We start from the raw sequence: 18,286 nt of genomic DNA, 5'->3' as shown, positions 1-18,286 counted from the left end.
CATGCGTCAATTGTTCAATACTAAGATGAAGGAAGGTACGAGTGCAACGGATCATATCAATGAATTTAATAATATCATTTCAAGGCTTGAATCGGTAGAGATTAAGTTTGATGATGAACTAAAAGCACTTATCTTGCTTTCATCATTATCGAAAAATTGGTCGGGTACGGTTACCGCGGTTAGTAGCTCTACGGGAACTACTAAGCTAGAGTTTGAAGGAATAAGGGACTTGATTCTTGGTGAAGATACTCGTAGGAGAAACTCGGGAGAATCAAAATCCGGTTCTTTGTTAAGTACCGACAACCGTGGTAGAAAATTTGAACGCGGTGAGAAGAAGGGTAGGAAGAAGTCTAAGAAGAGGAATCCATCGAAAGATAGAAGTGAAGTTACTTGTTGGGGTTACAATCAAAAGGGTCATTTTCAAAGGAATTGCAAAAATGGTTCCGCGAAAGGTGTAAACTTGCCCAAAGGGGAAAGTGATGATGCACTTTTGTGTAGTGTTGAAAATTCTATGGAGTCTTGGATTTTGAATTCGGGAGCTTCGTTTCATGCTACTCATGTCAAAAGCATGATGAAGAATTTTCGTTCATATCAAGGCAAGGTGAGATTGGCAGACAACAAGCAACTCAACATAGAGGGCATTGGAGATGTTGTTTTGAAGACTACTCTTGGTTCTAATTAGACTTTGAAGAACGTAAGGTACATTCCTAAATTGAAAAGGAAACTTATTTCGGTTGGTCAATTAGATGATGAAGGTAACGCAGTTACTTTTGAAAACCGCCAATGGAAGGTGGTTAAGGGAAGTTGTGTAGTGGCTCGTAGACATAAAAGGGGAACTCTTTATATGGTTGAAGTGTTTGATGAAGACACGGTGGTTGCTACGGTTAATGTTGAGTCCGAATCAACTCTATGGCACCGAAGACTCGGGTATATGAGTGAGAAGGGTATGAAGATGCTTGTTTCGAGTGGGAGGATTCCTGATTAGAAGAAAGTAGAACTTAGGTTTTGCGAACCATGTGTTTATGGGAAGCAAAAGAAGGTGACTTTTGGGAAATCGGGGAATGCACCTAAGTTGGAGAAATTGGAGCTCGTTCATATGGATGTGTTTGGTCCAACCAATGTAGAATCACATGGAGGTTCTCGTTATTATGTCACCTTCATTGACGACTCCACTCGAAAGGTATGGATTTATTTTCTTAAAGCTAAATCCGATGTATTTAATACTTTCATGAAGTGGAAAGCTATGGTAGAAAATGAGACTAACTTGAAGGTCAAGTGCTTGAAGTCGGATAATGGAGGGGAATATTGTAGTCTTGAGTTTAAAGACCACTGTACAAAGCTCGGTATTAGAATGTTGAAAACGGTACCGGGGACACCGCAACACAATGGGGTTGCCGAGCGTATGAATCGTACGTTAAATGAAAGGGCTAAGAGTATGAGACTACATGCCGGTTTGCCTAAGATGTTTTAGGCGGATGCGGTTAATACGGCGGCTTATTTGATAAATAGGGGACCCTCAACACCGTTGGGTTTTCGAATTCCTGAGGAATAATGGCAAGGTAAGAAGGTGAGTTATGGTCACCTTAGGATCTTTGGGTGTAATGCATATGTGAAGACCAAAGATGCGGATAGAGACAAGCTTGAGGCTAAGTCGAAAAAGTGTACTTTCATTGGCTACGGGTCGGATGAAATAGGCTATCGTTGTTGGGACAACGAAGCTAGAAAAGTAATTCGTTCGCGAGATGTTACTTTTGATGAAGATTCGGTCTATGGCAAACCGGAAACGGGGAGTCCTAAACCGAGTCAAGTTACTTTTGACGATGTTTCTATTGATGATCTTGCACGTTCTAGTAGGAGTTTGGGAAACAATGAATTGCCGAATAATGGTGAGGCGTCGGAAAATGCTAATGATGGGGATGATTCTGAAAGCGGTGATGATTCCGAACATAGTGCGAGTTCTAGTGATGAGGAGGACACAAATGAAACCGGTCCAACCATTCCGGTTACTACCACACTAAGACGCTCAACTAGAGTGCTCAAACCTAATCCTAGGTATTCTCCATCAGCAAACTACTTGCTCTATACCGAGAATGGTGAACCCGAAAGTTACTTTGAGGCAAGAAAAACAAAAGAATCCATACAATGGGAGCTTGCCATGAAAGAAGAGATGGGATCACTTGAGAAGAACAAGACTTGGTCACTAGTGAAGTTACCTCATGATAAAAGGGCATTGCAAAGCAAATGGGTGTATAGAATCAAGAATGAGTTAGGTGGCAAGAGAAAGTACAAGGCTCGTTTGGTAGTCTAAGGCTTTCAACAAAAGGAAGGGGTTGACTACAAAGAGATATTTTCACCGGTAGTTACAATGACTAATATCCGTTTGGTACTTTCTATGGTTGCATCCGAAGACTTACATCTTGAGTAACTAGATGTAAAAACTGCATTCTTACATGGTGATCTTGTTGAAGAGATCTACATGAGGCAACCCGAGGGCTTTGAGGTAAAGGGTAAAGAGAAGTGGGTTTGTAAGCTAAAGAAAAGTTTGTATGGATTGAAACAAGCACCTCGGCAATGGTACCTGAAATTTGACGAGTTTATGAGGAAGATTGGTTTCTTAAGATGTGAAGAAGATCACTTTTGGTACTTGAAGAAATTCAAGTCTTCTTACATAATCTTATTGTTGTATGTTGATGACATGTTGCTTGCAGGTTCTAACATGTCCGAAATTAACAAGTTGAAGGGATTACTTTCCCGAGAATTCGAGATGAAAGATCTTGGTGGTGCTAAGAAAATACTTGGCATGAGTATTGTGCGTGATCGTGTGATGGGTACTCTATACTTGTCTTAATCCAAATATATTGAGAAAGTAGTAGAAAGGTTCAACATGGAAGATTCAAAGGCTCGTTCTATGCCTTTGGGAAGCACCTTAAAATTATCGAAGAGTCAATCACCAAAAACGGAAAGAGACAAGAAGGATATGAAAAAGGTTCCATATGCATCGGCCATGGGTAGTATTATGTATGCCATGGTTTGTACAAGACCCGATATTGCTCAAGCAGTGGGAGTTGTAAGTCGTTATATGTCTAATCCGGGGAAAGAGCATTGGGAAGCGGTCAAATGGTTGCTTTGTTATTTTAAAGGTACTTCTAATATGGGATTGTGTTTCTCTAAGAACAATCTCATACTTAGAGGTTATGCGGATGCTGATTTGGGTGGATGTGATGATTCGGGGAAAAACACTATGGGTTATGTTTTCACAATGGGGAAGATGGCGATTAGTTGGTTATCTCGATTACAAAAGAGTGTTGCTTTGTCAACCACCGAAGCCGAATACATGGCTATTGTGGAAGCTTCTAAAGAGCTAGTGTGGTTGAAGAACTTCTTAGGCGAGTTGGGTAAAAGACAAGACTATTGCGTCTTGTATTGTGATAATCAAAGTGCGGTTCATCTTGGGAAGAATCTGGTATTTCATAGTCGAACGAAACACATCAAGATAAGGTATCATTTTATTCAACAACATATAAATGATCGCACTTTATTCTTGGAGAAAATCCTTGGTACGAAGAATCCTGCCGATATGTTTACTAAGGTGGTTATGGCAGAGAAATTGAGGTTTTACATTACCTCAATTGGTCTTCTCATGAATTGATGAGAGAAGACCCCAGCTAGAGATGTGAATGGTGTTACAAGTTTAACAAGTAGTATTAAAGTCTACTCATTCGAAGAATGTGTTGACCGTGTGTGTCCCAAATGGTATTTGACGGTAATCGAAGGTGATTTAATGTTCTTGGTTAAAATCATTGATATGAATGGAGTTTTGTTCAAAGTCTCCAAGTGGGAGATTGTTGGAGTGTGGAGACGTTTAAACAACAAGAAAACAGGTCCAGGTGATCAATGCGGCGCATCGTGACATGGATGCGGCGCATTCATGCAGCAAAAATTGCCGAAGGTTTTGGATGCGGGGCTTTCAACTGATGTGGCACATCAAACTCATCAGATGCGGCGCATCACCATCTCGATGCGGCGCATCGGGGTCTGGGGATTGAATCTGCAGTCGTGGAATCTAATATGTCAAAGCAAAGTAGGTGATGCGGCGCATCACTCATCAGATGCGGCGCATCTGATGTCTGGCAGCAAGCTGTCAAATTTTTCACATGGGATCCAATTTTAATTGATTCACTTTTGACTTTAGGTGCTTAGTTAGTTGCTTTACTCCACCAATTAAGGCTGTGATCATGTCATTGATGGGTGTAAAGCTTGACTAATTGGTCACTTGAAGATTCCTTTGAAGTTTCATGGTGTTCTTGTTTTCTCTATATATAGAACTCATTGTATGCAATTGTAACACACCACATACAAATATTCAGTAAATAAACACTCTCTAGTTGGTCCATGGACTAAAGCAATCACAACGATTGCATATAACCACGTTATATCTTGTGTCAATTTACATTTTCGCATTTATTATCTTTCCTTCATTAAGTGGGTTTGAGTGATCTTGTTGGAATCACTACTCGGCTAGTGATCTTGTAGAATTACTAGCGTTGTTTGGGTCCTAATATCCTAACATTCTCAACTTTCATCAGTGCCACATTAACTTTCTCTCTCCTCCTTCTTCACCATTTCCTCCCATAACACTCTCGTAACAATCATTGCCAACATGACATAATTCCTCAAATTTTATTAATTTTTATAATAATTATCATTATTACTATTGTTATTATATTCGTTAATATCATTACTATTAATTATTATTATATTATTAATTAATTATTTGATTAACACATGGATTCACTTTCTTAACTTATCCATATTGTTTAATTATTACTCATATTACGTTTATAGTTTTATTACTATTATTTTTATTTATTATTTATTTTAAATTTAAATTTTAATTATTTAACCATGGTGCAGTTTCTTAACACATGTGTACAGAAGAACATTAGGGAGCTTCACAAATATCTCATTCATCTTCTTCCTCTTTAAACTCACAGATCTGAGTTTTTTTTTTACTTTCGTTATTATAAAATCTACATTCAAATTTAACGATAAAAAATAAAAGGAAAATAGAATTATACATGAAAAGCCTAAATATCTAGTCCTGAATTGTGCTTGTGGAAGAAAAGGAGGAGGGCGACAGACATGAGGGCGGTGGAGGACGGCTGGAATGGCATCGACGCCCTCGGGTGGAGGCAAGGAAGGCAGAGGGCGGGCCGCCGGGAGTGGTCTAAGAACATAACAAAAAGGGATTTTGATCCCACACATAAGAATGTTAACCATGACAAGAATTGAGATTTGTTGCCCATAAAAACACTTTTAGCTTGATGTTTCGTACGATAGCCGACCTACACGTGAACTTGTAATTGAAAATAATATCGTTTCTTGCTATCCAAATTACCCAAATAGTGGCGGGCCCGATCAATTTTCAAAACTTCCAGGCTTTGATGCCAATTCCAAAATACCAAGGGAACGAAAACTTTTCAAGGGACCTTCGAAACCACTTAAATAACCGGCCATATACTAAACGACCATTTGCAATGTAGCAACAAATGATTGATAGTTTCTTGATCTTGCATACACTAAATACAAAGAGTGGATTGATTCGCGAGTAAGATGTTTCTACGAGCCAAGACATCTTTAACGAGTATACTTTTTTAATAGCTAGCCAATGAAAGAGCATAATCTTGATAGGGAAGTTATTTCCCCAAACAACTTTAGGCCAAATAGGATTTAGTTTATTTTCGTGTCTTGTTATTATGATCCACATATTACTACTTTTACTTACCAGCTATAAACTAACAAGATAAAATTAGATTTTCAACTACATTAATATCTATAAAAGTAAGATTTTATTTGGTTATTAAAATAGTATTCTAGATTTTGATTTGAAAAAACAGGTAAAAGTTATTCGTTTCTAGTATAAAAATATGTATAAAAGTATTTCTTTCATAATTTAATATATATATATATATATATATATATATATATATATATATATATATATATATATATATATATGTGTGTGTGTGTGTGTGTGTGTGTGTGTCAAGGAAAGTTAACATTCGAGTTCTCCCCAAGTTGCCGAGAACTCCCCAAAATTTTCCTACCAAGTTCTCTCTGATTCCCTAGTTTTGCAGCATTGACTATAGGTAAGAAAAATCTAACAGTGTAAAAGTAACAATCAGATAAAATGGGTTGATTTGTGTCTTCCAAAAGATGAAGGTGGACTGGGTATTAAACGGTTGAAATATTGGAATTATGCGCTTTTGGCAACCCATGTATGGCATGTTTTGAATCATAGAGAATCATTGTGGGTTAAATCGGTGCACTCTTATCACCTTCACTCAAATTCGTTTTGGGATGCTCCTATTAAACCTAATGTAAGTTGGAGTTGGAGGAAGATCTTGCAATCGCGTGACATAATTCGTAAGTTTATTTTTAATAAAATCGGGAATGGTCATAATACGCTTGCTTGGTTTGATGTATGGGATAATAGTTGTCCGTTAATTGATTTTATTTCATGGTGCCACATAAATGGAGCTGGCTATAATTCATATGTAACAACCCAAACCGTAACCGACCAAACACGACGAAATTTCAAACAAAAAAAAAATTTCTGGTGCAGGCCATCTGCGCGGCGCGCCAGGTGGCCGCGCGGCGCGCCAAACCACCTGGACAGCCCGCTGTCCCCGGAAGTCAATTTAATGAAAATGTTTGACTAGTTCCCGACACATTTAGCTAAAACGCTTTTAACCATGGCTTCATATATGAAAAACTAGCACGTTTAATTAATAAAATCAAATTTACGAAGCGGGTCCCACATCGACCCAAATTACCCCTTGAGTATCAAAATGCAACATTTGACCATAAGACTTTTAATACAAAACGAAGCCGAGCATGGCGATTGGGGATACGCTACCCAATCCTAAACAATCCAAAAGCAAGTCTCTAAAGCAAACTATGCAAGTCTTCTAGTCCTCGCGCTTACCCGAGCCACCAATCCGCATGCAATCTATAAAAAGAGTCAACAACGAGAGGGTAAGCTAATGCTTAGTGAGTAGAATAAATATATACATGCATATACAACTTACCTACTCGCATCCACGACATCACATAAATACTCATAAATCACTTACCTCATCGTACCAAACGCTAGTATCATCAAATCGTATAACTAGCAACCTCATAAGCAATCAATAGCTAGTAACGTCAAACCGTACAACTAGCAACATCATTAGCATAAATAAATATAAATAATAAATCAAATTAAATGCTAGCATCAACAATTACAATTCATGGTTAACCAATCTCTTCGCTAGGGAACGACTTCGCGAATCAAGTCATCGATGTTCATAACATTCGTTAGCTTCCAAAAACGGCTATGGCATGCTAACCCCCCGAGGTGTTCCAAAAACGGCTATGGCATCACCCCTCAAGTGTTCCAAAAACGGCTATGGCATCACTTGCTCAATGTGAGTAGAACACGGCTATTACTCACGCTTTCGTACACCAACACGGCTATGTGTACGGGTAACTCAAATAACAACGTGGGAGTAAAACACGGCTATTACTTGCCACTAAATACACAAACACGGCTATTACTTGCCACTAAATGCACAAACACGGCTATGTGCCTTAGTACAAAACATGGACTAATACGGCTAAGTCCCACAACCTTGGTCACAAAACGGCTATGTGACACCATCAACACGGTACATAAATCATATACATACATATATACATATTCCACTCACAATAATCATTATGGACAAGAACGGCTATGTCCCACCACTACGGTCACAAAAACGGCTATGTGACATCATTACTACGGGCAACTATCAATGTGGACAAAATGTCTATATCTCACAACTATGGTCACCAAACGGCTATATCCCACAACTATGGTCACCAAACGACTATGTGACACCATTTCCACGGGCACATAAATCATATACATACATATATAGATATTCCACTCACCTTGAAGTCTTGAAGAATGCTTCCAAGTAATCCGCAACTCGCCAATGGAAAGTACCTATTCCATTACCACAATTACAATAATACACTTAGAGTGGATTTACAAATCAACCCAATTCGTCACTAAGTGCAATTTCGACCCAAATGCACTTCCAAGCACAAACCGTGCCCAAACTAACCAATAGTCACTAACACAAGTGAGAATGGTCCTAATATGCCAATTAAACCCGAACTCAAGTGTTAAACACGTGTCATACCCATTTTGACACTTAAACCCTAATTTTGACCCATAAAGGTCAAAATCTCATTCTTTGCAAGTTTTGACACCAAAACACATTTAACTCGGTTTTATACTTCAACTTAATCCATTTTAAGTTTATAAACTTCATTAAATCGCCAATTGGGTCATAATCACCACGAAACCCTAATTTGACCCAAAGTCAAAGTTAGTCAACCAAATAACCTCCAATGGGTTCCAATACTTCCATAATCGCTAACTAAAGTGATTAAACTAAATTTCAAGTTCTAACATGGCCAATTTGTTTACCAACCCAAAATCCACCAACAATTAACAATAAACCCGATTACTAGCATCACTAAACCCATTTCATCACTTAAAAAGGGTTACACAACAATCTAACTCAAAACCCTAACTTTATATCAAATTAAACAAATGAAATTCGGAGTTTGAGCTTACCAATACTATCACCGTGTAGCCGAGAACGAAAGGAACAACTTTAAAACCCGAGACTTTGAACGATTCGAGCTTCTTCCTCACCAAAACCTCCAATCTCTCTCTAAACTCTTACTCTCTCTCTAAAATGGATGAAGATGATGAGTGGATGTGAATGGGATCCAAAACTGATCCAAACTAGCTCATAAGCCTCACAAATCCGGCCTCAAGTGAAATTACCCATTTGCCCTTCATTTAAACCAATTAAGAAAACAAGGGATTCTGTCAGCAGCAAACGGCGCGGCGCGCCGAATCCCCGCGCGGCGCGCGACCTAACTGAAACAGATTCTTTTGCATTTTAAACTTTATAAATAATCCGCGAAACCCAATCTCGAACGTCTTAATACACAAACAAGCAAGATAAATATTCGGGTCTTACAACTCTCCCCCACTTAAACTCGATCACGTCCTCGTGATCCTCATCACTTAACCAAGTGGACCTCACCCTACGGTCCTCGACATAAGTCCCAATCCGACTTTCCTAAGCAATTCCTTTCCAACGAATCGCCTTCCACAACTAAATCGTCACCCGCGATTTATCAAAACCACAATCCGAGCACTAAAACCATGCTCATTCCCTATCATCAGGAAAACTCAACCAATCTCGTACCGAGATATAAATCCCTTAGCGTACTATTACCGAGTACAACGCTAAAAGCAACCAAGTCTCAACCTAAGGTCAACAACCCGAAACGATGAAGACCGAACCAAACGAATCCTTACGGACAACACCAACCACTAACATCCCTTGTAGTGCGCAATACGACCAAAGCGCAACTACCGTAACATCATAACAAACGGCTAAAACCGATAGCGTCCAAAACGATGATGGCAACGCTAAACCAAGGTGTACAAAATCGACTTTCGTTACACCCGTAACAACATGTGAGCGAAACACGGCTATCGCATCACTAATCACACAACATGGTCCTCACGACCCCACCATCGGTGTATCAAACAACCGATAGATCAAACAACACGGTCCTTACGACCCCACCATCGGTGTATCAAACAACCAATGGATCACACAACACACGAAGGCTGGCCGAAAACACACGCGCCTTAGTGAATCCGAACTACACGCGACTCACTACCTTCACCACAACAATAATCGGGAATGGCCGAACTACACGCGCCATAGTGAATCCGAACTACACGAGAGTCACTATCCCGGAGGAATGACCGAACTACACGAGTCAATTGTGAATCCGAAACCACACGCGATCCACTTCCACAATATGATGACCGAAACCACACGCGTCATCGTGAATCCGAAACCACACGCGATCCACTACCATGATGAAGTCAGCGGACCCGAAGATCATGCTTCACCGATATAACACCACGCTCATGATGAAGTCAGCGGACCCTAAAGATCATGCTCCATCAATCAACCATACCATAATGAAGTCAGCGGACCCTAAAGATCATGCTTCATTAATCAACCATACCATAATGAAGTCAGCGGACCCTAAAGATCATGCTTCATTAATCAACAATCTCTTGATGAAGTCAGCGGACTCCGAAAGTCATGCTTCATCAATCATCAATACCACGATGAAGTCAGCGGACCCCGAAAGTCATGCTTCATCGATTGCATACGCACTTTTCGGCCTCAAACAATGAGTAGTGCAACATCGCGCGCTGCTACACTATAGTGAACCCTAGCGGACCACTAACCATCCATTATCGAGCAAAAACCACCTATATCAAACATAGGTATCGAACAATAATTCTCCAAAAGAGAATCCGACACACACCTCCCTTAACCGAAGGATTTCACCTTGCTTACCAAACACGTCCATTATCTCTCAACGAGATTTACCACATTACCACCTCAGTGGTAATTCCAATCCAAACCATAAGTACAATTTATCTGAAATCGTACTTTACCACAAATCGACCAAAACTAGGTCTCGACAAAATTTCCGGATCTACCAAAAACATCATCCGAAATATCACACTACAACTTCCTCATGCGGGAGTGCGACTCCCCCACTTGGAACCACGTTCCTATATCACAATTCGTACAACCGTACAATGCTACCAAGGGTAGACTTTACCAACGATTGGGCATACACGACCCATCACCACCCCTTGCTCCAACCTTGAGCACACGAAGGATTTCAAACAATCCTTAGACACTTCAAACAAAAGTGTACCACGATTACATAAACCATACCCTCGCAAGTTATTCAATTGCTCTAGTTTGTCAAGTTTCACCTAGTCACTCATGTACGTAAGGGCTTCTCCCGGGACCCTAAGTACAATGTACCCACAACACAATCGGAGTCGACACCACGCTAGTAAGTATAAAAGAGGCACCTAATGTCGCGTCGTAAAGACTCCTTTACCAACACACATCGAGATTTTAAACACTCGATCACAAAGGTTCCAATCACTCGACGAACCTCATGGTTCATCACTTCAACACAAAAGCGAACACGCTCTTAACAATCGAACACCAAAACCATTTCCATGGCTTGGTAGAAACATTTCTCCAAGTACTAAGGAATGCTTGGTTGCACCAAGTCTAACGCCCTTCGCCCGTCAATCAAACATCAACATAGGGTACTTCCATTAGGAACGTCACCCATAGCATAACATGCACAACAAGGCATACAACTCAAACTCAAACGGCATTTAATAAATAATCAAAAGACATATTTATTAAAACGAAACGTACCTCAACGTCTCCTTGCCGCACCCGTCCCCGCTAACTTGGGACATTCCGACTTACGATGTCCTTCCTTTTGGCAATTGAAGCACACCATACTACCACCCTTTGGTACCGAACATTCCCAAGACTTGTGACCCCTTACGCCACAATTGTAACATCTAGCCGCACTAGAATCCGATATACCCGTTCGCGTACCACCCGTGCTCACACTCGGACCCTTAGTCCTCTTACTCGGAGCACCATAAGAAACAACTCTTCTCTCACTTGAAGATTCACCTTTCTTCGATCGTGAATACGACTCGAAACCTCTAGCCAAGTCGAATAGTTCCGCAAACGATTTTGCTTGACCCCGACTAATCTTACTTTTCAAGTCATCATTCAAGGTCCGATAGAAATCCCCCATCAACAAACGATCATTCCCCAAATACTCCGGACAAAAACGAGCCTTTGCCATAAAGGTCGCCTTAAGAGTACTCAATTCCATAGATCCTTGTCGCAAATTTCGCAACTCATTACGCAATTCCCACAAATCGGCCGAAGTCCGGAACTCCTCGAAGAATTCCTCCTTAAAGTCGTCCCACGATAAACCCATAAACGTCTCGCCACCGACAAGATCAATCTTACCATCCAACCAATCCCTTGCCCTACCCCGCAACAAACTCGTAGCGAGTCTCGTCTTTCTCTCGGGAGGGCAATCAATAGTACGGAAACACCCTTCGACGTCCGAAATCCAAGTTGTGCTTACCAAAGGATCCGGCTTTCCGTCATACATCGGGGGTTTAGTCCTCATGAAGCTCTTAAGATAACGCTTCATTTTGCCACTACTTTGAAGTTTGAAATACTTCCTATCCATTTCTTCTCGAAACGCTCTCATTTGCTCCGCAACGGCGGCCGCAACTCTAGCGTTAAACTCCACGTTATTCGCCTCGATCTCGTTTCGCGTCGTCAATCTCAAAATGCAAAACGATTAGATCACGAACGTATAAAATCGCACGCACAACTCCGTCCCATCTTGCTAAACACTCGTCGTACATCACTCGTTAGACGCGATTTGCACCCGTAATAAGGTCTGCAAGTTCTTATTACGCACACACGCCGCATCGACTTGTTAGTACAACGACCGCCTCGCTCGATGATATAAACAAACACAACCAAAATTCTACGCGGTACAAACACACGCGAGAATTACTATCACAACACAAGAGCATATTAATAATATCCGCATTACTAATATAAACGTTAGTCAACCTATAAACAAGGCACTAACTAAACCCATTCCGACCCGTAATCCTACAAGTCCCGCAACAAATTAAGCACACACAAAAGTCTAAGTCTAGGCACCTATCTCAAGTCACCTAAATCCCTTAGACCATGCTCTGATACCACTTGTAACAACCCAAACCGTAACCGACCAAACACGACGAAATTTCAAACAAAAAAAAAATTTCTGGTGCAGGCCATCTGCGCGGCGCGCCAAACCACCTGGACAGCCCGCTGTCCCCGGAAGTCAATTTAATGAAAATGTTTGACTAGTTCCCGACACATTTAGCTAAAACGCTTTTAACCATGGCTTCATATATGAAAAACTAGCACGTTTAATTAATAAAATCAAATTTACGAAGCGGGTCCCACATCGACCCAAATTACCCCTTGAGTATCAAAATGCAACATTTGACCATAAGACTTTTAATACAAAACGAAGCCGAGCATGGCGATTGGGGATACGCTACCCAATCCTAAACAATCCAAAAGCAAGTCTCTAAAGCAAACTATGCAAGTCTTCTAGTCCTCGCGCTTACCCGAGCCACCAATCCGCATGCAATCTATAAAAAGAGTCAACAACGAGAGGGTAAGCTAATGCTTAGTGAGTAGAATAAATATATACATGCATATACAACTTACCTACTCGCATCCACGACATCACATAAATACTCATAAATCACTTACCTCATCGTACCAAACGCTAGTATCATCAAATCGTATAACTAGCAACCTCATAAGCAATCAATAGCTAGTAACGTCAAACCGTACAACTAGCAACATCATTAGCATAAATAAATATAAATAATAAATCAAATTAAATGCTAGCATCAACAATTACAATTCATGGTTAACCAATCTCTTCGCTAGGGAACGACTTCGCGAATCAAGTCATCGATGTTCATAACATTCGTTAGCTTCCAAAAACGGCTATGGCATGCTAACCCCCCGAGGTGTTCCAAAAACGGCTATGGCATCACCCCTCAAGTGTTCCAAAAACGGCTATGGCATCACTTGCTCAATGTGAGTAGAACACGGCTATTACTCACGCTTTCGTACACCAACACGGCTATGTGTACGGGTAACTCAAATAACAACGTGGGAGTAAAACACGGCTATTACTTGCCACTAAATACACAAACACGGCTATTACTTGCCACTAAATGCACAAACACGGCTATGTGCCTTAGTACAAAACATGGACTAATACGGCTAAGTCCCACAACCTTGGTCACAAAACGGCTATGTGACACCATCAACACGGTACATAAATCATATACATACATATATACATATTCCACTCACAATAATCATTATGGACAAGAACGGCTATGTCCCACCACTACGGTCACAAAAACGGCTATGTGACATCATTACTACGGGCAACTATCAATGTGGACAAAATGTCTATATCTCACAACTATGGTCACCAAACGGCTATATCCCACAACTATGGTCACCAAACGACTATGTGACACCATTTCCACGGGCACATAAATCATATACATACATATATAGATATTCCACTCACCTTGAAGTCTTGAAGAATGCTTCCAAGTAATCCGCAACTCGCCAATGGAAAGTACCTATTCCATTACCACAATTACAATAATACACTTAGAGTGGATTTACAAATCAACCCAATTCGTCACTAAGTGCAATTTCGACCCAAATGCACTTCCAAGCACAAACCGTGCCCAAACTAACCAATAGTCACTAACACAAGTGAGAATGGTCCTAATATGCCAATTAAACCCGAACTCAAGTGTTAAACACGTGTCATACCCATTTTGACACTTAAACCCTAATTTTGACCCATAAAGGTCAAAATCTCATTCTTTGCAAGTTTTGACACCAAAACACATTTAACTCGGTTTTATACTTCAACTTAATCCATTTTAAGTTTATAAACTTCATTAAATCGCCAATTGGGTCATAATCACCACGAAACCCTAATTTGACCCAAAGTCAAAGTTAGTCAACCAAATAACCTCCAATGGGTTCCAATACTTCCATAATCGCTAACTAAAGTGATTAAACTAAATTTCAAGTTCTAACATGGCCAATTTGTTTACCAACCCAAAATCCACCAACAATTAACAATAAACCCGATTACTAGCATCACTAAACCCATTTCATCACTTAAAAAGGGTTACACAACAATCTAACTCAAAACCCTAACTTTATATCAAATTAAACAAATGAAATTCGGAGTTTGAGCTTACCAATACTATCACCGTGTAGCCGAGAACGAAAGGAACAACTTTAAAACCCGAGACTTTGAACGATTCGAGCTTCTTCCTCACCAAAACCTCCAATCTCTCTCTAAACTCTTACTCTCTCTCTAAAATGGATGAAGATGATGAGTGGATGTGAATGGGATCCAAAACTGATCCAAACTAGCTCATAAGCCTCACAAATCCGGCCTCAAGTGAAATTACCCATTTGCCCTTCATTTAAACCAATTAAGAAAACAAGGGATTCTGTCAGCAGCAAACGGCGCGGCGCGCCGAATCCCCGCGCGGCGCGCGACCTAACTGAAACAGATTCTTTTGCATTTTAAACTTTATAAATAATCCGCGAAACCCAATCTCGAACGTCTTAATACACAAACAAGCAAGATAAATATTCGGGTCTTACATCATATTCAAAGGTTAATGAAATTATCCAGAATAATAAATGGAATTGGCCCCTGTATTGGTTTCACAAATATCCTACTTTGTTACAAATGAATGTGCCTATATTGCTAGATGCTACTGATGGTATTAAATGGAAAGGAATAGATGGGATTATTAGTGATTTTTCAGTAGCAGGTGCTTATGAAGCTATGCGTCCTAGAACTCATGTTGTTAGTTGGTTCCACGTCATTTGGTTTTCGCAATGTATCCCTCGTCATGCGTTTGTGGCTTGGCTTAAAATGAGAGAAAAACTGAGGACACATGATAAGATGATGGCTTGGGAAATTCATAATCAAACGTTGTTATGTCCTCTTTGTAAGGGGTGTTCAGATTCTCACTCGCATTTATTTTTCGAGTGCAATTTGTCTCAGGAAGTTTGGGATTAGGCGAGGTCCTACATGAACATTCAAATTCGCGGCTATAATTGGTCGCATATCTCTAATTGCTTGGCGGCTGGAGCTGTAAATAGTGCTAGAGTGGTTGCATCTAAACTCATGTTTGTAACTATGGTTTATTTTCTATGGCAAGAGCGCAATTGCAGGTTGTTCAAAGGCAAATCCTGAACGGAATATAGAGTATTTGATGATATCTGTTCTTCGGTTCGTCTGAAGTTAGTGACGATTCGCTTTAAGGAGTCAAGGCAAGTTAGAGAGCTGAATATTGCTTGGAGATTATCATAGTTGTCTTTCTTGTTTAGTGGTTCTTTTCCGCTAGTGTAGTCTTTTTTTTTTTTTTTTTTTGCTAGCATTGTGGTGTGGTAAGATGGTTATAATGCGCACATATAGCTCTTTCTCTTTTATTTATTTTCTTCATTTATTATTGTTAATAAAAGCTTCTCCGAGGTAACCCTTTACCCAAAAGTAACAATCAGATATATAACTGTGAATTCCATTTTACTTTAGAGTTACTAGTTACTTTGTGATGGATGATCCTATTAGCGATTTCGATTTACATCAAAACGTTAGAAAATGATTAATTGAGAATTAAAGGTTGAAGCTTGACAATTGCTAGATAGTGGCTAACTAAGTTTGACTTTTAGGAATAAAGTAAGAATGCTTAATTGTTTTTATTACTTGTGATTGAGGTTAGTGTTTTAATTCGGATTTTTTTTTTATTAAAAGTGTTATGTGTAGGATGCCTTAATGATGATTACATTCTTTCATGTTAGGAATTGAAATGATGTTGGGGGTGTAGATGACATAAGTAGGTGTTTGACCAAGTTTTGATGTATTAGGTGATTTTGTAGTGTATCTTGACCAAGAATTTTAAGCTCAAAAGTTTGATTGAGGATATCAAGTGTGGAGTTATAAGTTGTTTAGATGATTACAAGTGGACCTCCTTTGACTTTGATGAGTATGACCCATTGATATATGTTTGGGCTAGTGTGTATTGCCATGCTTATTATGAATTTGTTACTAGGCATTGCACATGAGTGATTTGTTGTTTGGGTATTAAAGATTTTGTTTGAGTTTATGTGTTACAAAAAAATGCCTAAGCGAAAATGAGGTAGTAATGAAGGTACAAGCCGTGGAAGGGGCCGTGGGAGAAAGTCAACGGAAGCTTAACAAGAAGATGTAGTTCCGGGGCATGTTTCATGAACTGAAAATATACGATTGAGGGAATTATCAATTGTGCACCAATCAACTTTGTATTTGCAAAGAAAAGTTTGTTGCTAAATGGATTAATGTATGAGCGTGATGCCACAAGGATCAATTGGAGGAGGTATGGGATATTTGATGTGTTTCATAGTTGGGGTTGGGAAGTGATGTGTTTAAAAGTGTGTGCTATGAAGTGCTTAATTTATTTTCAGCTTTTAAATTTATATTTTCGTAATTTACTTTTCACTTTTAACACCCTTACGAGCAACAAAACCCGATCAAGGTATAGTAGTAATCAGTAGGTTAAGGATTCGTCCTAAGAGACCACATGTAGCGGATATAAGTTGTCTTTAGTCTAAATTTTAGGAGAGAATTAGAAGTATATAATAATATTATTAATATAGATTATCTTTATTTAGTTATAATAAGACTATCTTAGTCTAAATCTTAGGAGAGAATTAGAAGTAAATAATATTATTATTATAGATTATCTTTATTTCATATAGGGAAATTCACATAGAAGGTTACCATGCACTCAACCATGGTGTCAGATTTGTTTGGAGCAGAAGGATGGAATTTTCCTAGTTCATGGATGAAGCGTGTTATTATCTATTCAACCTCCTGATTTGAACAAGGATGATGTAGTTTGTTAGGAGAAATTTCAATGGGGTTTTGGGTGATTTCTTACCAAAAAATTCATGGAAAACATTACGACGGAGGGGAGTTCAAGTACCATGGTTTCATTTTGTGTGGTTATCCCAAAACATCCCTCGTCATTCTTTTATTTTGTGGTTGCTCTTAGGGGAAAGTTTGAAAACTCAAGATAAGCTTCGGTCGTGGGATATGGGTTCGGGTCAGAATGCTAATGTGATGTGGGCGCTATGTAAATCTCAAACACACTCTCACAACCATTTATTTTTGGAGTGTCCGTTTGCCAATCAGGTATGGTCCATGGTTTCTCATCTTACTACATTGTGAATTGAAAGTAATAGATGGAAGGATATTACCCAGTTACTTTGTGGAGTTGCGAAGAGAAAGGTAGATAGAGTGTTGGTTTCGAAGCTATTGTTTGCTGCTACCGCCTACTTCTTATGGCAAGAAACGAATATGTGGCACTTCAAGTCAGGGAGTTGGAATCCGGATCAAGTGTTCAAAGTGATCTTCTCTACAATCAGGATGATGCTAATGTCCATGATATTCAAGGAGTCACACTATGTGCGAGAGTTAAAAGCGACATGGAAGATTTAGTCATACTATTGTTGATGGAGTTGTTCTTTGTTTGGTTATTTGGCCTTTTGTTGGCTCATATAGCCTAGGTGTTGAGAGTGTTGGCTCTTTGTATGTTGCTGATATGACCAAA

General features: G+C 39.6%; 1 protein-coding gene across 1 annotated transcript; it reads left to right on the top strand.

Annotated features, from left to right (window-relative positions):
• The first annotated feature begins 15,378 nt into the window (after positions 1–15,378).
• Positions 15,379–15,714, top strand: LOC139860005 (uncharacterized). Its single transcript, XM_071848777.1, has one exon. The coding sequence runs from the start codon at positions 15,379–15,381 to the stop codon at positions 15,712–15,714; it is 336 nt and encodes a 111-aa protein (XP_071704878.1).
• The last annotated feature ends 2,572 nt before the right edge of the window (positions 15,715–18,286 follow it).

Source organism: Rutidosis leptorrhynchoides, chromosome 7 (assembly GCF_046630445.1).
Source record: "Rutidosis leptorrhynchoides isolate AG116_Rl617_1_P2 chromosome 7, CSIRO_AGI_Rlap_v1, whole genome shotgun sequence".
Classification (NCBI taxonomy): domain Eukaryota; kingdom Viridiplantae; phylum Streptophyta; class Magnoliopsida; order Asterales; family Asteraceae; genus Rutidosis; species Rutidosis leptorrhynchoides.
The sequence above is the reverse complement of the archived record's forward strand: the minus strand, read 5'-3'. Positions and strand labels throughout refer to the sequence as shown.

Bases quoted from the DNA above. Each gene is read 5' to 3' on its own strand.
- LOC139860005 (XM_071848777.1), top strand. From the start codon at position 15,379: ATGAATGTGCCTATATTGCTAGATGCTACTGATGGTATTAAATGGAAA.